Source organism: Lichenostomus cassidix, chromosome 3 (assembly GCF_008360975.1).
Source record: "Lichenostomus cassidix isolate B80296 chromosome 3, HeHo_3.0, whole genome shotgun sequence".
NCBI classification, from domain to species: domain Eukaryota; kingdom Metazoa; phylum Chordata; class Aves; order Passeriformes; family Meliphagidae; genus Lichenostomus; species Lichenostomus cassidix.
The window spans coordinates 108,462,014-108,483,448 of record NC_139483.1 but is presented as its reverse complement, the minus strand read 5'-3'; the positions used below and the strand labels follow the sequence as shown (position 1 = coordinate 108,483,448).

General features: G+C 41.8%; 1 protein-coding gene across 2 annotated transcripts in view; it reads right to left on the bottom strand.

Moving 5' to 3' along the window:
- The window catches only part of TFAP2D (transcription factor AP-2 delta), a 53,267-nt gene that overhangs the window by 16,377 nt on the left and 15,455 nt on the right, over positions 1 to 21,435 (bottom strand). For both annotated transcript variants that reach the window (XM_085057083.1, XM_085057084.1), the window contains 4 exons: positions 20,313 to 20,478; positions 17,465 to 17,583; positions 9,741 to 9,882; positions 3,363 to 3,476 (listed from right to left, as the gene is read on the bottom strand). In XM_085057083.1, coding sequence (XP_084913209.1) covers positions 3,363 to 3,476; positions 9,741 to 9,882; positions 17,465 to 17,583; positions 20,313 to 20,478 — 541 coding nt within the window. The remainder of the gene's footprint in view (positions 1 to 3,362; positions 3,477 to 9,740; positions 9,883 to 17,464; positions 17,584 to 20,312; positions 20,479 to 21,435) is intronic.

The window sequence follows — 21,435 nt, the reverse complement described above, 5'->3', positions numbered from 1 at the left end:
AAAGTTGTGCAAAATTCAGCCGTTTTCAGGCTCACTGGAAAATCTATTGAAAATTTCCCATTTTGTGCTTTCTGTGTTTTTGAGTTTGGAGTTTGAGCAAACCCAGAACTTCTGACCCCTTCATGGGGACTATCCTGTACTTCAGGTTGGACATGTTTACAGATCTTGATGAATTGGGACTCAGTGGAAAAACTTCAGAGAGAAGTGTGAGCTTGAAGATTTAAAACAGAGGAAATGGGAAAAACTGTTTCTATCTGACCTGTGCGAGTCTGTGAACTCTGGTCTTATTAACATAGAACATCACAAACAAGTGGAGCACACAACTCTACATTGAAGAGCTGTAGGGGAATTTATTCCTAAAGAAAACTCCTTTTACCCCAATGTAATAGATGCTGGATCCCATTCTGCTGTAGATATCAAATGTTATGGCTCTTCAAAAAGTCTTTCACTGTCTTGGAACTTATTTTAATAATAGACATTTGTGTGATTCCTCTGATTTTTTTGTGGTCATAAAAATTCTCTTCAAATTTCTGGCATCATATAATAGAATCCTGGAATGGTTTGAGTTGGAAGGGACATTAAAGACTCTCTAGTTCCCCCATGGCACAGGGCTGGAACAAGATGAGATTTAAGATCCTTTCCAAACAAAATCATTCTATGATTCTATGCTTATGTGATATTTAATCTCAAGAAGACAACTAGTGGTAGGAGGGGTTGAGATTGTGGCTAGCACAGGTTTTTCCCATGAGAAGTTTTCTTGTGTTTTGTAAATAAAGATAAAGTTTGGATGTTGTTGGAACAGTGTCCCAGAACTTGGACAGTGCAGGCCTGGCCAATCAGGCCTGGGGGAAGGCTTCTGACTGACCAATCTGGGTGGCTTTTGAGAACTCTATATATGTGATGAAATCAAAACAATAAAGGTCATTCCTTCTTGCCACTGAGAACTGATGCATTCATTACTCTGCTAGCTGCTCAACAGCGACATCAGATGACCCATCTGTGAAGATTGATGAATTTAGGGGATGGGAATAAAGATTTTTTTGCCTACACTAGATGTAACTGTTCACAGAGTGTCTAGTGTGTACTGGTTGGCTAAGCTCCCATTCAAGGTGGAGATCCAGACCAGAATATTCACCCAGTGGAATTTAGAGAGAAATTCTAGTCACACTGATGTAGATATCTATGCCAGACCTGCTTGATGCAGATTTCTGCTGGAGACCACAGCAGAAGATACACAGCTGGCAGTAGAGGCTCCTACAGACATCTGAGCCGAGTTAGAAGCCCAGGTCAGAAGCTGATCTGACCCCAGCATCTCTGCACTAGATGGAGAAGGAATGTGGTCTCAGCTCCACCTCTGGGTCTGGCAGCACTCATCATTCCCTAAGCACAATCAGAGAAGTCTCTGATTTAAGGCCAGACCTGTGTGAAACCAAAGCCTGTGCTCCTCCAACTGCCCATCTTCAGTCCAACACTTAGTCCTTCCTGCAGACATGAAAGAAAGTACTGAATGACCCAGGAGCTGCCTGCAGAACCTTTGGCCTCCAACCTGCTAAAGTGCAGCAGAGAAAGAAGGATGGGAGCTGTACCAGTTGACAGCTTTTGTAGCTGAAGTCTTCAGCATTTTATCCTGACTGCTATTTCTACTTTAAACACAGGAATCCTTGGGGATTAGCTACCTCATATCACATTTCCTCTGTGTGCATGTAATAGGGAATTATCTCTTTTTCCACTAGCTTAGGTAGCTCATTAAAATCCCTCTGTGAGTATTCTGCATAAATAAGGATATTTCCCTTGATGTGCAGGTGTAGTTGGGTGTTTTGTAGAGTGTGTATAAGTGAAAACATACACACAGCAAGTGCTCTGTGTGTTCATGTGCACAGCACTGCATGAGAATAGGAGTGGGGCTGTCCAGGTGTGCTCAGACACACAGGATGCACACAGATGTGTGTAAGAAGAAACAGGAATGTCAGGAATGTGTTCATTTGTGGACAGGGAACTACCCTTACCTCTCCTTTCACCCTAACAGATGGATGGAAGAATGGGGTGGTGGGTATTTTTGGGATTCCATTCAAAGTCTGAGGGACTGAACATGAGTTACCACAGAACCTCCCTGCTGGGTGCCTCATGCTCTGTCAGAATCTTCATAACTAATAGATGTTGGGACATTGGGACACAGAAGTTATCTGCCCAAACAATGAAAGAAGAGTGGCTTGACTGGTTGTCCTAAGAACATACAGCATCATTTTTAGCCTTTATAGGGCTATGAAACTTGCTTAGTATTATGGTCTGTAAACAACTCTCTGGGACAGTTCTTTGCATGTCAGTTTTTTTCATATATCAGCTAATGGATGGAAAAAATGAACAATTTGTAGCCTCAGCAAGTCCTGCATTCCCCTCTGTGGCCTAAGCAAAGACTGGAGCCCCTCCAGGATGTTTCACCAAACTTGTCTTTGATGACCCCACTATTTCAAAGTGGCCCTCTGGAAGTTCCCACCTCACACTTGAATGTATGTGACACATCATCTAAAGCAAAAACATGAAATTGCACAGCAACTCCTGGGCTATTAAATCTTTCTGACCTCAAAATATCTGTGCACTTTTATCCATAAATAGGCTGAAATTCTGATGGAGTTTGGACTTGGTGTGCATGTACCATGGGGTTTTGTCTTCATAACAACTTCTTAAGCCTTTTTAAACCAGCACATTAAATATTGCTGGGGCATGGTCTCAGAAACTAACTCTAAATATGTCATCAGTCTCTGGCTTTTTAGTGTGAGCCAGCTTTCATTCTCCCAGACTTTTCCAGGGTGTTCGGGAATAAGTGCAGTAAAATTGTTTTAGTATGTAATGTGCTTTGAGGCCAGTCTGCTTTGGAAGCCAAAGAGTTAATGAAATGGTCATGGTAAAGCGTTGTCAAAAGATCTCAGTAGCATAGAGGAGGTTCTGGAGCTATTAAGTTAATTGGGAAGGATGCAGCCTGTTCCTCTCCTCATTTCTACTTTGATTAATTTATATTGGCTCAGAAATTGAGTTTCTATGCCTCTGGACCATCCATTTGTGGCTTGTGATTTGGCTCACATCTGAAGTAAGATGATTTTCTGGCCAGATGGGGAGATTTGGCCAGTAGATGCAGAAAATTACTTATTCAAACTCAGACTGTGGTCCTAGAAGCAGGTTGAGTGCAGCAAACTTGAACTATATTGCTGGGCAAACCTGAACTTTTAATAGGCACAGTTAGCAGGGATTATAGATGTTAATTATTTATTTGCATGTCTTTTAGGTAAGGGAACAAATACCATTAAAACATCACATGCAGTCTAAATCAAAATTACAGCTTTTAGTTTCCACCTTCAAAATCATACCTGAAATGTGTTAAATGTCTCTGGATGTCGAGGTCTAATATTGGAGTTGGTCTGGAGGATCCGAGGGGTGATCTGTCTTGACTTAGAAGGTCTTGGAATTCTTTACATATTTGTCTAAAAGGAAAGTAGAAATCCTAAAATAAGACAGGTGCAATCCTTCCCATAAAGTTGATTCCCAAAACAGTCATCTTACCCTGAGTGTTTCCATTCATAACAGAATTGCTTGGCAATTACAGAAGCTAAAGGCAAAACTACAGAAACTAAAGGCAAAAAAATCCATCCTTTGGCTTCCCTGCCAAAATTCTCAGACCCAACAACATACAGAATCTCTTGAACAGGAAAAGTTCTCCTCTGGAACCGCATCAAAGCTGACATTTTAAACATGATTTTTATCCTGAACAGGACCCAGTTTGGCAGTGTTAAGTCTAGCTCAGCTCACCTACATTGGCAGCAAGGCCTATGGTTAAAGGAAATTATGAACCAGCATTAAATATGCCTGAAATGTGTAAATTATTTTATTATTTACCCTGTGTAAATAAACCAGTATTTGTACATTGGTTTGTGTACATTGTGGGCACTGCTTTATCTGCAAGTTGAAGTCTTGGATATTTTGGATTTGTCTGCTTGACCCCCAGCCCTTAAGACAAATGGACCACAAGGGCTTGTGAAGGAAAGACTTCTTGTAGTGACAATTCAGGGTCAGTTTTGTCCCGTCTCCCATCAACATAGTAGTCCATGTTCTTTATGAAGGATGGATGGTCTTTCTGTTTTCCCTCTCACACTCAGTATTCCCTGAAGCTTCTCAGGATGCCTCAGCACCTGGGGTTAAATTTATTCCCTGGGATTCTTCTATAAAGGACTTAGCACCAGGAAAGACCTAAAAATAAGGCCTTTTCATTCTTGTGGTGTTGTGGTATTGCTGTTTGCAAATTAGCCTGGGAATATTCTACCAATAAACTTTTTAAAACAGAGACCAAATCAGTTCCATTTAGCTCATGTCCTCAGAGTGTTATCTGGACCACAGATGAACAGACATCCTTTACATTCACTTGGTTTATGACACAGTTAATTAAAAAAGGAAAAGGGACATCTCCAAATTAGCGGGTAGTTCTGCATTGCCTGTATTGGGAATGTAGGCACCAACAGGGGGTCAGGAGGGAATGACCACCTCCAGATGATCAGGACACTCAGCTGGGAGCCTGATCCTGGCTGGACTGTCCTCATACTGGTCAGTAGTGAACAGTGCCACCCAGTGAAGTGTGGATTGACAAGGGTCACCCTCACACTTCTGGGCAGTTTGTCATCATCTGATAACATCTGTATAATTGTGCTCCTCTGGTCTCCTAAACCCTGTGGCTTCCTGAGAATGGACCCTGTTGTGGGCTGTCTCACAGAACTTGCCCAGAAGATATTTGGGAGAATTCAATGTACCATTCTAACATTGCAATAACATGGACAATTGCTATCTGATGATCCTGAGTGTGTAGTTTACTTTGTTAGCACAGATACAATCACTGTGCCTGGAGCCTGTTTCTTATGCCAAAGAACATCTCTGTGGTCCATGATTTCTTGTAGGAGACTCACTGCACATCTGGCTCTAGATAAAGTTTGGGTTCTTCATTGTCACCTTATAACTCTTGTCTTTTGGGACAGGGGCACAATGGAAAAAGTGGGTAAATCCAACTTGTTGGTCTTTAGAAGTTCCTTCTCTGCTGAGTTACAAGAAAACTGCTAAACTGGTTTTACCCTTCACTTTATCACTGAGGTACAAGCTGGGGACAGAGATCTTGGATACTACAGCTCTCTCTTGACTAAGAGGAGAAGCAGAAACCTATTTCCTGCTGTGCTGCTGGACCCCATCCAAGCCTGATTTCTCTAAATGCTTGTCATCTGCACGGACCTAGACACCGACTGCTTGAAAAGACAGCATCACCCCAGCCTTTCAGGCAAAGAGAGGTATTCAGCAGAAATGTATGTAAATGCAGCATACAGTTTTAATGAATCAGGTCCTTAGAGGAAAAACAGTTCCTTTCAACAACTGAAAACAGTCAGTCATTTTGGCTTCTAAACAATCCACTATCCCCAGTCGGCCCTGTCAGCACTGCTCTTCTCTCCTTCCTCCAACCTCTACTTTCTACCTGTTGAAAAAGTTCATCTTAAAAGTTCTTTTATTTTAACAAAGGAAAGTGTCAGAACCAAGTGTGCAATTAAGTTCCCTTCTATCTTCACGTGTCAAAAGTCTTTACTGAATGTTGTCAGATTGAAAGAAAAGAAAAAAACTTTTTTATTATACATGAAAACCTGCAAAAGGCAGTAACCTACTTTTTTTTAAGGGGATTTCTAGGCAAAGTGCTGTCTCAGAGCCACCACTACCAGCAAAATATCACCTGGGGTAGTGCCAGGGAGAGGGGTTGGCAGTTTTTTGCTGAGTTGGACTGTGACTTTGAAAAAGCAAAGGAAGATGGTTGTGCTGTCCTAGGGGGTAGAGATTAATAAAAATAGTCCTGATCACTCTTACATGGGAGATATCTAACGATTTGTAATACATGGTCAGATGATCCAGTGTATGACCAGGAAAAGATAAAAAATTCTGTACTGGGTCAGCACAAGAGCCCATTTGGCCCTTGATCCCAACCAGTGGCCAAAGCAAATGCCACATGTGAAGTACAGGAGTGGGGCAAACGTGAGTCCATGACTGCGATTTATTCCAAGTGTTGCAGAGTTGCCAGGTATCCAAGGACTAAATATCAGAGAAACATCATGAGTCAGATGCTGATTATTCTGTGCTGGCTGTAATCAACTCCACAATAAAATTATTATTCACAGTTTTCTGGTTTGGTCTGTGTAAAGGGGGTGTGTATCTGTCCCTCTGATCTCATGGAAGACCATGAACTGTGATATTCTGGGATGGTTCCTGTAGGACACTGAGCCTCTCCATCAGCTGGAATAATTGACAGAGCCTTCAGCAGTGCTGCATCTGTCCAAGCTGAAAACTGGTCAGGTTCTGTTCCCTGCTGTAAAACCTTTCAGGCTCTCCCATGCTCTCCCACTTTTTTTCTATTTCTGTGTGAATTGAATACATGTCCTGAGGGTTAACAGGCCAATATCAATACCCTTTGGGTGAGAATTGTGACAATTCAGCCTTTTTTTGAAGCCTCTTGCTCTGTCCAAACATCTACTTGCCCAGACAATCATCTACTCAGTCAAGGGAAGTAAGGGGAAAGAAAGAGAATAGTAGGAGACTGGCTTCTCCCATTGTTTGTGCCTTTCTTACCATTTCAGCTCTTTTTCAGCCTGTTCCACTCCCATCCTGCTTTGCTGACACTATTGTTCAGCAGTGTACACTGTCTACACAACCCAATCATCTCTTTTTACCATGGTAATTATCAAGCAAAGCTCTCATTCTTCATTGTCTACTCTACAAAATTGTTAGAACAGACCATGATACCATCCTGTTGCATGAATTTGCACTGTCCCAGGCAGGCCCTGAGTTTGCAAATGTGGGAGATCATTTCCAGGAGGTAGCTTTGGAAGATCAGCCAGTTTAACACAACGAATGTGATTTGTCCCATGGTGGAAAACAGTCCTGTTTTTGTTCTCTGTGTTTCTATCAGCATAGCCTTAGACCAGGTAGGGCTGAGCAGGGCAGGGAAAGGAGTCACTTAAGCTCAGTGGCCTCCATGTGTTGGCTGTTGGCATCTAAATCAGCAGTTTTTAGCTTTCCTGGCCATGGACCACAGCTCTGCATGGCAGCTGAACTACTTCCATTCAGGGTGGGTGGATTGCTTGATTACAAGGTATGGATGGTCAAGGAGGTCTGGGAGCTCCTATGGGACACTGGAGGCTTCATCACTGTAGATATTTAGGACTCTGATTAGTCATCCCAAGCAGATTTGTAATACCCAAGACATCCATAACCACTGGGAGATACAGCACAGTAACAAAAAGAGATCTGTGTGCCCCTGGGGCAGCAGCTCATGGTCAAACTGGATAACCCAGTTCAGCTCAAAGAGCAGTGGGTGTCTGTGCTTGGGCAGCTGAATTGAGCCACTGAACTTGGATGTCTGAATCCATAATCAAATTACACCTAGATACGAAAAATTGCTGAAATCGTTTTACTCTCCACTTATTTTTCCTCATCACTTACATACTAGGAATAATGGAAATAACTTTGTTCTTTCCCCTTGATTTTCCTCAAGACCCCACATGTGGAAGATCTCACAAAAGGCATTTCTGTGGGCTTCTGGCTCTGTCCCACAGTGGACAGCAGCAACACAGGCAGACAGAGCTTGTGATGAGTGATCTTACCACCCCAGAATTTCTGTGCTGGTTTTGGTGGCAGCATAACAATCCCCTGCTTTTTCTGTCATCACTCACAAGCCCATGAGGCAGGGTGGTTGTGGAATTGCTGGAATTGCAACCCTAGACCTTAGGTATGGTTGATGAGTAGTTGAAACTCCTGATGATTGTCTAGAATTCTTTGTATCAGACACATGGAAGCACGGCTGGGAGGTGCCATCCTAATATCACTATGCCATGGACCTGTGTCTCCTGAAACACCTGGGCAGGGCTGGGAATCCCTGTTCTGCTGGCAGGCAGGAGAGGGCAGTAGTAACACACACATTGACCCATCTGTCCTCGTTACCAGCACTGACTGCAGTGGGATGTGGCCTTTCTATTACTGGCAGACCTCTCTGAGCAATTTCCTGGTGCTTTTAACTAAGAGGAGAGGGGGGAAAAGTAATTTTGCTCCTGAAAGCAGGATAGCAGCCTACAAGCCCAAAGTTTATGGTTATCAGAGGTAGTGCATGCTCAGGATATCCCATCTCAGTAGTGAAAGAGAGTGAAAAACAAGGTACGGTGTGGTTGGAAAGGGTAGTGAGACTCCTATGTTCCCCTGGGTGGCACAGCCTTTGGGGACAGGACACAACGGTGACTGTGATTTCTCACTAGAGCCTGGGAAAATATGGGGAAGATTTGTATCACTATGGTTGAATTGTGTTCCTTAAATGGGACACATCGTCAGCTAGGTGGCAGAATTTTGATAGGCTACACAGCAATGGGGAGGCACAACTTGCAGAGGGGAGTTGCTTCTGGCCAACTGGTTTATTCTCATGCCTCTGAAACCCCTTGAGCCCTTAAAAGAGATGTGGATATAGGTAAGAATAAGTTAATATTCCACTTACATTATTCCTTTTAATGTACAAGGGAATTAGGAATGTGATAGATGAGGTGTCTCATCACCTTCACAACCAGAGAATTCTCCCCCGAGCCACATGATGATCCTTTTATGACCCCAGGGAAGGATCACAGGCTGTATTCATGGTATTCACAAGCCTGAGATGTTTCAGTGCATCTCATCTCTGGGTCACTGTCAGGGCAAAGTGCTCTGGGTACAAGAGGGACACCAAGGCCAGGAATTCTGGCAAAGCAGAAGGACCCTGGGATACAAAGGACAATCCTGTTGCTGGTCAGGCTTTTCCCCTAGTACAGGGTAATTCCTCCTGTCGGATGTATCACAGCCTGGATGGTTTCCAAACACTTCTATCATGGAGGGGATGATTTGAGAGCTCAGATTTGTGTTCTCAGCTCGACTGCAGCCTCACGTGTGACACTGCAGTGAGCCCAGCCAGAGTGTGAATGTGTTCAAGGTTACCCCATGCAGTCAGACCACACACCTAGGGCAGGTCTACCCTGTTCCACACACACTATTTATTCGTGTTTCCCATGGCTCATGAAGGCTAATTCCTCCCTCATCAAGGCTAATTAACCTAGATGAAATGTTATCCTAACATGATGTTACTGCTCCAGGGAGACGAGTGGCTTGTTTAGAGTGAAGTCTGGTGCCTCTTTATGTCTTTTATGTCTTTAGCAAAGCTCCCCTGCTGTTGTACATTGTTCCAGTGCCTTTGACTTCGGGGGAACTCTTGCAGTTTGCATCCAGAGAGGATCTGTCCTTCTGCAAACCAGCTCTCCCTCAGCAGACTAATGATAATTATCCTACAGTAACCAGTACTTCAGTAGAAGCTCAGATCTGCTCACACACAAACAGGAGACAAAGCCAGTTTCCATCCCATAGATCTTACCATGTAATAATATCCTCTGTTCGCATCCAAACCAAAGCATCTGGGAAGATGTAAGTGCCCCCTTAACCACAGGCAATGGGAGCACAGCCTCTGAAACCCCACTGCAGTAAACAAGGTTTCTCTTTCAGCATCTGTGACGAGGATCTCTCTCACCCGCAGTCAGTGAGCACTGTTGTGATAGCAGTCACCACAATCCCAGCTCCAGACTCCCATTCCTCCCTCCCCCAGCCCCCAGATCCAGCATGGGGAAGTGACAGACCGATTTCTTTTTTCGCTTCCCCTCCCTCCTTACTTTGTCGCTAGGATCATCTTTTTCCTCGCTGTCTGCTCTTTCTGTTCCATGTGCTGTCTGGCAATGTGCTCTCCTACTGCCTTGGCAGGGAACTCTGTTTCACAGGTGTAGCCGAAATCTCTGGCCAAATGTAGTGCTTCCCCTGTGGTCAAACAAAATGGGTCAGTCATTTTTTAAGGTTATCATCATCATCGTCGTCGTTATGTTGTTATTATTACTGTTACTGAATTTATTACACTCTTTAAAAAAATAAAAACCTCAAACAAATCATTTGTGCAGACAATCATTCCCAACTCAGTCACACCTTTCAGCCCATTTGGCCTGTTGGTGTTTAGCCATCAGCTGGTGCCAGCCAGAGGACAGGAAGGATATTCCTCTCATCAGATGGAAAGATGTCCCTCCCACAAGACAATACTGGCCAAGACACTTGGCCCTGCCTTGCCACCAGTGACTACTGGGCAGCTGCTCCAGTTTTGCCAGCTCTGATCATCATCGATATTTAAGGCATGGGAAGGAGCAGAAAGAAGGAATAAATAACTTTGAAGAACTGAGTCAGCCTTTGGTGACACCTCCCTGTGTCTAATGGAAGAAGATCCCTCTGCCTCAGGAAAGAACCATGGAGATAACACATTCCAGAATATTTGCTTAGAGTTTAAGCCAACAATACAAGCTCCCCACGCTAAAGATGAACAGACACCAAAGGAGAGCTCAGTAAATAATTCTGTTTCCAAAAAGATTAAAAACTAAATTGACCAGGCAAAACAGAAAGGGAAGATGATGAAGAAGACAGTTGCCATTTTATAGGTGGTTAAATCAAGGTAAAAGAAGTACCTGGCTCAATCAGGCTTTGTGAGAGGTCTGTGACACCAAGAACTTCTTCTCTACCTCACTGCAGAGACTGAACACCAGAACCCAACTCTGTGCTGGCTGCCAAATGCCTCTGGAAGATCCCAACCCTCTTCACTAGCTTAGAGAACCCAGAATTTTATTTAAGGGTTTACTGAACACTCTGACCTGCACACTGTGACTCTGACAACCTCGGCGTGGGATTTATCTGATCAAAAGCAGCTGCCTGGATTGTGAACATCTGTGCCTAAGTTAGTCTTTCCCTGGTGGGAAACAGGCATTTCCAGATGACACTTGCTCTCATCTCATTGTAGAAAGAAGAAATAGGTCAGCTACCAGAAGCGTATGTTGAAGAACATCTGCACTAGTGACTAACAGAGAAGTGCTCCAGAAGAGTTTTGGAGTTATGGGGTTATGGGTTTTTTATTCTCTTTTTTTTTTTTTTTTCCAGAGTTGTGTGTTTGATTGCCATCAGGAGAGGTGGCACTGGACTCTGGCTCTTTGAAGTCCAAAAGGCTGATGCTGTTAGGAGCGATGCAGGACATGTAGCTCCTCCCTTTGAGAACTTCTGCAGTGGAATTCATCAGATTAAATGTCAATATTGATGTCTGACTTAATACTTTTAAGTCAATGCAGACAAACTAGCACTTGAAGCATGTGTTGCCCCATACAGGAGTAGAAGGCAAAAGGGAATCAGAGGAATTATGGAAAGTTTAGATTAGAAGGGAACTCAGGTAATCACCTTCTGCTGAAAGTGTTGCCTTAGATGACGTTATTCAAGGCTTTTCCAAGCCTAGTCTTGAATATTTCCAATCATGTAGATTCCACAGCTTTTCTGACCAACACAATATAATGTTTAAGTATTAATTTAACTCCATTTAATCATAAAATTAAATCATTAAACACCCAGAAGTGCTGACTTCTCCCCTATTTACTACAGTCTGACGTGAGAAGAGAGATACAACTGCAATGAAGATGGTGAGATGAATTCCATCCTCAGCAAGGCTTGCTTGGCACAGACCTGGCTGAGCCAAGGAAGAGGAGAGCTTCCATGGAAACAGTGGTCCTGTGCCAGGGACAGCATGAGGAGCAAGAGAATGCATTCACTGACCTCTATTTCACCTCCATTCTCTCCCTTTTCAGATTTCATTGTCTTCCATTCTACCACTGGAGTTTGTACTGGAAAAACACCTTTTGAATCCAAACCAAACACTTTACTGTGTTTTTCTGCCCCAATTTATTCAGGTACTGACAAAATCCATGCACCACTCCCAGGCAATCTGTTTGCTGATACCAGCCAGCAACAACTTCTGCAGCTGTAACCAACTTGACAGCAAAAATTGAAGATTATAGTCAAAATCATCTGCCTTCTTTGTGCTCTTTTTTTAAACATGATTTCTAGAATTCCTAAAAAGAATGAAGATGTTAACAAGCAATCGGTATCTCTGAGTTGAAAGGAGAAATGGTCTCCACTTAGTTTACAGTTTCTACAAAAAAAAAATAATTTTCAGCGAAAATAAAATGGATTTCAGTGAAAATAAAATGGATTTCAGTGAAAATAAAATGGATTTCAGTGAGAAGTTAACAGAGAATCAGAATGAATAAGCACAGAGCTGACTGCTTGCTTCATATTTCAAACACCTATCCCAGACTTCTTCATGGGTGAGAAAGGGTACAAATTTAAGCCATAACTTTTGAATTTCTGTGGAGTTGTTTCAATATGTTTATTTCACATACGCTTTTACTCTTCTGTAAATAAAGACTTACAGAGAAAATCAGTTGCAGAAGAGCACCAGGTTTTTCTTTTCAACTAAATTCCATTAAAATACTTGATAGGTTTTTCTTCATTCCAGCACGGAAAGAAAATAAAAGTCAAACCCTTTGAAGCTGTCATCAGGTGTAATTGCAATTCTCCAGACAGCTTCATCATGGTCCCAGTCAGTCCCAGTCACAATACAATGAGTGTAGACAGCAAAGAATTTAAACATTTAGCCATTGGAAAAGTCTTGGTTTCTTCAAGAGAGCAGAGCTTTCTGTGATGAAATGTGGGCATTCATTTAACATGATCAACAAATATGTGACTGAAATGTGAATGTTTTCACTCGCTGTTAGAAATAGGGGAATGAAAATGTGAATTGTGATTCAAGCTTATAGTTATAAAGATGATTTGTATTATTTGCTAGGGCTGAGAAAATGATACAAAACTGTTCTGGACATCTGAGAAAATTATTTAAAATTTTAAAACCTGTCTGGAGCTGGGATTGTGATTGTGCTAGGATGTTAATAGTATATGAAGTTACAAAACCATGAGCAAAAAGAAACAAAAATAATTATTTCTTTGTGGATATAGATAGGTAAAAATGTAGATACAAATTTAATTATTGTTTTTAATGAAATAATAATTAAGATATTTTAAATTCAAATAGAAAAATATTTTTTGCTGGAAATGGAAAGCTGATGTACACCACGAATGCACATTAGTGTTATGCACATTTATTCATATAATCATACATATGTTGTAAGGAGTAGGCATCCAGAATTATAACTACAAATTCTAAATCAAAATAAAAATTTGTACATGAGAACACCCTGCAGAATATAATTTTTCATATCTCATTGTTGAGCAAAGATGTCATTTTAAACCAGGACCAAAGGATGATTTGATATTTAGAAGTGGATTGTGAAATACTTATTTTTTTTGTGAATACAGGTCCCTTGGATTGCTGCATAGTAGGATTACGTCTGCTTGGTGGGGAAAAGTAGTTTATACAAAATGTCATAGAATATGTTCTTTCTTTCCTACAGCATAATTTAGACAAACATTTACTTTGGAAGAAATTGTGTAAATGTTGTAAATGTGGATGAACTGACCTTTTTTCTTTTACCTTAGACTTGCCATCTTCTGCCTAGTTGTTATTTACATCAGGGCACGAATCATAATAAAGGTAGAAAACCCTAAAATCCCTGACTTTTGTAGTTAGTTGCCTTCAGTTTCAATCTAAATTCAATCTAAAATCCAATTTCCCTGTGTGAGATATCCCCAGCTCTTTCCTCCTGCAGAGACAAAGAGCAGGTGTTGGGAACCTTGGACTCTTCTTACACCCATCACACAGCTCTGCAGCTCAGCAGATCTGCCTCTTCTCCGCAATTTGACAATTGACCAGAGAGCTTTGCACGATGGAAAAGGACATTCTGGAGCTGAATTGGCACAGACAGCCCTGGTGGGGAGATCAGCCGAGTACCTTGAGAGGTTTCTGTGGGCAAGGAGGGTTTTAGGGTCCCCCGGGGCCGGGAGGAGGGAGAGCTGCTCCTGTGTGGAGTGAAGGCAGGAGCTGTGTCCCCAGGAGAGGGACATCGGCATCTGAACCTCCCACTCTCTCCTCGCCTGTGCCTCCTCCGGATGCTCTACCCGGCAGAGATGTTACTCAGGGGGAGGAGGGACAGGCGGGAGGTGGAAGGAAAGTTTATTCTATTTGTGGGGTGAGAAGGGAGGAGGAACAAGTGGAAGGATATTTAAACAAAGGCTGGTGGGGGAGAAGTGTGACAGTTGAGAGCACGATGAAAAAAGCAACCACTGACCTATTTTTCTCAAGAGTTTTGGTCCCCAAATGATGAATGCCATTAATTCTGTGTCTAGGCAATTTAGTGTCTTAATCAGGTTTGACAGGAAAACAAACTCTAGATATGTTTGTAAGTTTTTCCTTTTTTTTTAATCTGATGATTTAAAAATCGTTCATGCACTGCTTTTACCTGCATCTGCAATCACATTTATGTTTTTTCTCTGCCTTATAAATGACCCATTCAAACAGAAGGGGACTTCTGCCCTCTTTTTACATCCTTTCTTGCTTCCACTGGAGAGGCTTTTGACTCTTCTGAGCCCGCAGTAAAGCTTAGCCTTGGAAATACTGGTATTTAGTGGAGGAGCCTTTGTTTTACAGCTAAGATGTAGGAATTTTCCTTTTGGAGCTCGTGAGAAAAGTGACCTTTCCCTCCATCTAGTCCAGGCACTAGAGGGCATCCCTCGCCTACCGGTTGCACAAAGATGTGTCCCCAAGCTGCTCAGGAGAGTCCTGCAAAGCTGACTTCATTCCCCTGTCCGCCTTTCCACCCTTGTGCTGATTTATGTGGATGACAAAAAGAACAGAACTGATCTGTCAAGCGATTCCTACTTTGGGCCACAGACATCCCTATCAAAGACGTTAAAGATGCAACCTGACCAAACCGACAGTAAACATCCAGCAGTGAGGCTGAACTCCAAGAGAAAGAAATTTTCAGAAAAAAGGAAGCCACAGAATAATTTTCATGAAATCTGGACCTTCATGTTATGGCCACAGCCTGGAAATAATTTGCAGTTCCTCATTGAGCTTAACAGAACTCCCCAAAGCTCAATGATTTTAGTATGTTTTAGAGGAAGAGAAGTATTAGTTACGCCAGACACTTTTGACATGGTTTTGATCAATAAATATAATAATCATGCAACTAATCTGCCTTATCTTACATCACACAGATATTCAAGAGGCTGGGCACACTCCTATCTTGCAGCGATATTAAAACCTCAAAAAACTGAAGATTGTAAAGACCTATAATGATAATAATAAATTTAGAACCATCTAAAGAAGCCAAGAGTGACACAATCCTGGGTCCTTATGAGAGGTACACAGCGGACCTGATATTTTAGAGATTTAACAAGACTAACAAATTATGATTTCAATTTCTATATTGACATCACATAGAAAAAGCTAACAATTTGCATTCTCTATGGATTCTCTTACACACAGTATAAACCTGTGTCCTTCCATTTTTGCCTCATCTAGCAGCAGGAACCATTGAAGGATGAGTTTCCTTGAAAAAATTGTGCTAAAAGTTAGTTCCACCTGGAAGGAATATCTGCGTGCCCAAAGACAGAGCAGCTTAGACCAGAAAGAATTCAGTGAGCACTGCCAAGTTTGTTAAAGGATTTAACCAAGGATTGGTTAAACAGACAGAAAATGAACTTCACTTTGTTTTCTGTTCGAATGTTAACATGGTGGTGCCATTCCCAAAAATTCCAGCAGATAATTCATAAATAAAATATATGAATAGATAATTCATAAATAAAATTTATAATTAACATATCCAGGCAAAAAGGTCTCTGCCAAAGTGAGCTTTGCCACCTCAGTATTCATCTTTAGGACTTACAGCAAGGCAGTCCAAGAGCAGAAGCAACACAATAGGCTTGGTATCAGGTTTGCTACTGGCTTTGAAAAAAGTGCAAGGAGGTAAACACAGCTCCAGGGAATCAGGAATCGAATCCTGACTTAGAGTAAAGGGACTCAGCCATCCATCCCAGGCTGGCAGTTGTCAGAGAGCCACCTTCCTCCCAGTATCTTCTGATGAATGAGTAAATGGCCACACAGAACCCCAGAATCATGGAACTGTCTGGGTTGGAAGGGACCCTAAAATTCATCTCATTCCAACCCCCTGTAATGATCAGGGACACCTTCCACTATCCAAGGTTGCTCCAAGCCCCATCCAGCCTGGCCCTAAACACTTCCAGGGATCCAGGGGCAGCCACAGCTTCTCTGGACAACCTGTGCCAATGCCTCAAAAGGAAGAATTTCATCCTAATATCCAATCTAAATCTCCCCTTTTTGAGATTTCAGCTTGAAGCCATTGCTCTGTTTTCTAATAAAAACCACAGCTGTATTTATTCTTCCTTGACCAGAGATGCCTGAAGGACTGTGAGAGTGGAAACAGCCCTTGCTCCTCCCCCCTGGTCCCTTTTCTAAGACTGTCATTCCAGTAGAGCTTTCTCTTGCAAGCAGGTGTGATTTGGACACACCTATATTTCAAAGCAGCCCTGCTGTAGTTCTTTGGCTCAGTAGCCCAGAAAATCTCACTTCCTTGTCATAGGCATGGAAAGCCTCCAGTGCTGAGGATTCAATGCTATTTCTGCCTTGAAGAGTCTCTATCCTTTGAGATGATAAAAAGCTCAGTAGACAAGGTCCTGAGCAAGCTCTTCTAATTGACCCTGCTTTGAGCAGGAGGATTGGCCTGGGAGATCACCAGAGGTGTCTTCCAGCCTCAACCCTTCTGTAATTCCCTAATTCTGTGGTAATACGTGCTGAGACCTCAGCCTACCTGCCTAGATCTGGATGGACCTTTCAGGTTATGACTGTAGAAGGTATTGACCTTTAGGATGAGCTGAGTTCTCTCAGCATCAAGGAGGAGGGATCTGAAATTCCCAGAGCTGCTTCTTGCAGCCAGACAACAAACTGGGTACTTAGTGGATTCACCCAGAATAGAAGACATGCAGGTAGAGTTTCTTCCTTTTGCCTGAGGGGTTTGAACCTGCATCTCCCAGCTGAAGGTTTGAAGAGCCTGGCAGTATTTGGTGAATGATATTTAAACAACAAATAAAGGCCAAGATAGCATCTCCTGGGCCTGTCTAGATATTATCTGAAAACAGATTTCATTCATTTATGTGTGTGGGGAAAAGGCTTGTCTAAATATTATGCTTTCTTATGGGAGGAAAAAAAAAATCATCACATTTTTGGATCAGCTCCAGGAAACTTGCAAGTTTAAAAAAATAAAGGAGGATAAACAAACCTACTTATAGAGTTGGTATAAGACATTCATCTCTCTCACAAGAACACTTGGATGATTTGTAAGCAGAAATCAATGCTGAGGAAACTGCAGGACCAAGCCACTTGCTGGGGGCCAAGAAATCTCAGAGTGAACTTCCATTTTGCCACTCACTCTGTCTGTGGCTTTAGGCAAGTCAAGTTGCCTTCTAGGAAATACAGATTATGGAATTTAACCCTATGGCTCAAAAAGGGTTGCATACAATGAAACATTTCAATTATGGTTATATTCTATTGCAATATTAGAGAACCTACCTTCTACCAAGGAAGTCAAGAGGGTGACATTTGCTGCTTTTCTTCTTCCTGCAGGCAAATTCAGTCCCAGTCTGTCTAATTTTTCTCGCAAGCAGCGTCCTCCATTCTTGGATTTTGCTCTATCATGAGAGAACAGCAGGAAAGAGAGACACTTGTCATTATTCTATATATTTTCCCCATGATAATGTAAGCCTAGAAGTTGTACACACTTTATTGACAAATATGTGGGGTAATGCCTGCCATAGCGACATCAATGGGATATATTTCAGAGCCATGTTCTTAATGTCCTGCTTGCTCTAGGTGATTCTTTAACATTGTTTTTTTTGGCAGAGTTAAATATTTTAATGCCTGTCAGGGGGGCATCAGATCTTCAGGCAGCTTTCTACCCAGTGGAGCCCAGTATCCTGATTTGTGCACAGAGCCTGGGATTACAGTGGCTAAATATAAATATTGACAGTGCAAACACTTATATCTGATTTAGCCAAGTTAGGCTCCAAAGACAAATTAGAGAGAAACGTGACCTTCTAGAATTAGATTAAATAGATACCAGCAATGAGTGAACTTTACTCATCTGGCTTTTCTGAAGCTTAAAAGAAGCCACAAAACTGCTTAAATGTTGATGTCTGTGTGGAACCCAGATCTAACCATCCCTCTGTAATTTATGTAGAGATTCAGGTACTCAGAAATGTTGTCTACAAAGCCAAAAGCTCGCAAGGAAGGAGGACAAGGCTATAGGAAATGTTGAAGCTAAAATTTCAGCCCTCATTGGTTATCTGTGCCCCTATGGCAAACACCTACATCCCTTTGTTCTCACAAAATGGGTCCTGGTGTGTCCCAGTGCTGCTGTTCTGCAGCACCTCAGTGTTTGAAGTATTTGAGACATATCCACTTCTGTAGCAGACGTAGGTTCAAATTCTTCCTCAGCCTGAAAGAATTTAAACCTGGGTCTTTCAGACAGGTGCAGCAGCCAGCTGACAGCAAATAACTTATGTTAAAATGCTTAAACAATGAATAAAGCAGTGACTGGAACCCAGCTATCTCCCATCCCAAATCAATGACCTGTCCATTAATTAGATAAGAGTCTACACCTTTGCTTTTTGTACAACAAATATGTAATTAACCCCAAATGAGATTGAGAGACCCTCAGCTTAGAAAAAAGTAATCGCTGAATAGTAAAAAGAATTAACTAAATAGTCTGAGGTTCAGATTCAAGTTCCTTCAGGTAGGGGAAGGAAGCAAACATAGAACACCACCATCAGAATATCCGTTTTTATGCATTAAGAAATACCACAACTTTGGCCACGTTGTTTGTCAGGAAATGTCTTCTAAGAGGAATTTTTTCCTTATTCTGAAGAACACTTTATTCCCAAGGCAAGCTGTTTGGGAAAATAGGTGACCAGTGACTGTTGACAGGATGCAAAACCAGCCATTCCAGGTCTCAGGCAAACAATCAATGAGATTTTGTTTTCCTACATCTTTCCTGGTCAAATAGAGAGTGTTTGAGCCTGTTCTCTAGCTGTGAAACCCTCAGTTACAAACTGACCAAATCTGTTCAATTGCACCTTCTGATTCATAAAACAGAATTAGCACATCCAAACTGCAGGCAGGGAGATGTCCCTGGCTTTTGCAATCTCCTGAACTGTGTCCAGGGTTAATTTGGGAGAGGAGATGTTTAGTCTGGGTCAAAAACCTACGGGGATCATTCAAGCATTTTAACAGAGGAGAGAAGTGAGGCCCCACATTCAAGTTGATGCCCTTGAATTCTTACTCAGAACCTTGCAATGTACTGATGAAATCTGCACCATGAGTATTTACAATGAAAAATAGCTGAAGGTTTCTCCAGGATGAAGCAAATAGAGGGGAAAATTTTGGTGGATGTAGATTTTGGATTTCAGTGCCTACAGAGGCAGTTAAATGGGGCTTATACCTTGAAAACAATTTATAATCTATAGTCATTACTCTCCAAGATGGCTCAAGACAGCTCTTGAATGCCTGCATCTCTCAGGCTGGTTAAAATGACTTTCAGTATAAGCACGAGGATCAGTGTGGCCTTCAGTGCCAGCAGTGAAATAGCCGATGACTTTCCAGCTAGTTTTGATCAAAGGATGCTCAGGCAGCTGATGCCATCTGAGCTGACGCCTCAGGGACACCACGACTTAGATATGCCTGGCTGAATTACACTTGTCTCATAGTTTTCCTCTTGCAATGTGAGGCACAGTCTGCCCCTTTCCTTCTTTCTGTTCCTGCTCTCTGCAGGTGTCTGCTCTGGTCAGTGAAGGGTCAGAGGCAAAACTTTACCTGATTATTCGCTTCTCCTCCAGTATCTCACAATGAGAAAAGGAAAACCAGCTTATTCTGTCTTTTCTGTGCTCAAAAGGCATGCAAAGAAAGGAAGAAAAAGGCATCTCTACACCCCTATGTTTTATATATATATTTTTTTTTTTGTGAGGGCTGTAACTATACTTGGTAGAATAATTCTATACTTGATAGAATAATTCACTTTGAGATAGTTTCTCAGCAAGAAGTCAGATTTGTAGCTCTGGTGAAATTTTCCACACATTGAAGGTCCTTTTTTTCTTCACTCAAAACAAGACAAAGCAACATCTATCCATGTATGATGAGTAACTAAACAGAGGAGGTAAAAAAATCCCAGTTTGATGAAAAGTGTAAACTTCCTAATTTATTGAAAATTCTCCAGCGCTCCCTCCCAATCCATCTGCTTCTGCTTACCCTAAGTGTGACCAGCTATCCAAGTAGAGAGAAAGAATAAAGCAAATTTGTTGGAAAAAAAAAAAATTGCAGCAATTACAGCATGGTCTAGGAGTTGTTATCCTCACCTTCAACTTACCTTCTCAAAATACCTCCTAGGAGGGAAGCGTTGAGGCATTCTGGTGGTGAAAGGCGCCTCTTCACCTCTGCAATGGTCACTTTGTACTTGGAAGTGGAGCTGAGCAGAGACAAGCGACCAGGAACAGAGCAGAACAGGTCGGTGGGGTTGACAACACAAGTGCCACCTACAGAAAAAGGAAATATTGCAGTGAGGGAAAGCTCATCTTCTGTGTTTCGACAAACTCAACCGTGAAGAACAATTCTGTTGTTTACTTGTGGTTGGTTTTCTTTGGGTTTGTTTTTTCTTGGAGCGTGTGTGGTTTGGTTTTTTATAATATTATTGTTTTAAGAAAAATGAATGTGTTGAAATTTCAGTGTGGGAAGAGTGAATTATTAGATCTCATATGTTTTACAGTCAAAGTGCATCACTGTGGTTATTTGATAGCATTTGATTTCATGGTCTGAAAAAATTACCTGTTATCACTAAGGTCTCTATCATCTAGTGTGATTAACAAAATAAGATGAACCCTCACTCACAATTTGAAAAAACACAGTTTGTGAAAAATTTAGGACGTTGTTACTAATGAGAAATGTTAATTTTAACTCTCATAGCAGTATTTAGGATTATGGAGATGTAAGAACACGATGGGTTTGCAGTGATTTGCAGCAAGAACAGCTTTCCACACCTTTGAACTCATAAATTCCCTCCAAAGTCAGGTCAAATCCTCAGCTGATATTAACGATTGAAATCTATTGAGCTCCATCAGTTTATCTCAGGTTAGTTCTGCAATTGTTTGTTTCTTCAGAGTGGCAATTACTTGGCCTGGGTCTAAAACTGCTGAATGATCACCAAATCTTTCAGTCAAGGCTGTGATCAATAACTCCTCAGGCAAAACTGAGCTTTTAACTTAAAGTTAATATGAGACAGAGAGAAAACTTTCTCTACAACTGATCCAAGAGAGTAGAACAAATTCCGAGGAAAAAAAAAGAAATAATCTTAAGGACTAACACATATTCTATCACCAAGCACAAAACACTTCTCTTTGACCTGCCTTCTTCAACCTGACTACAATAAAAAATTCTGTGGAAGAAATAAATCTTACCACTGCATGCACTATTCTTCCCTGGGGGAAAGATGAGAA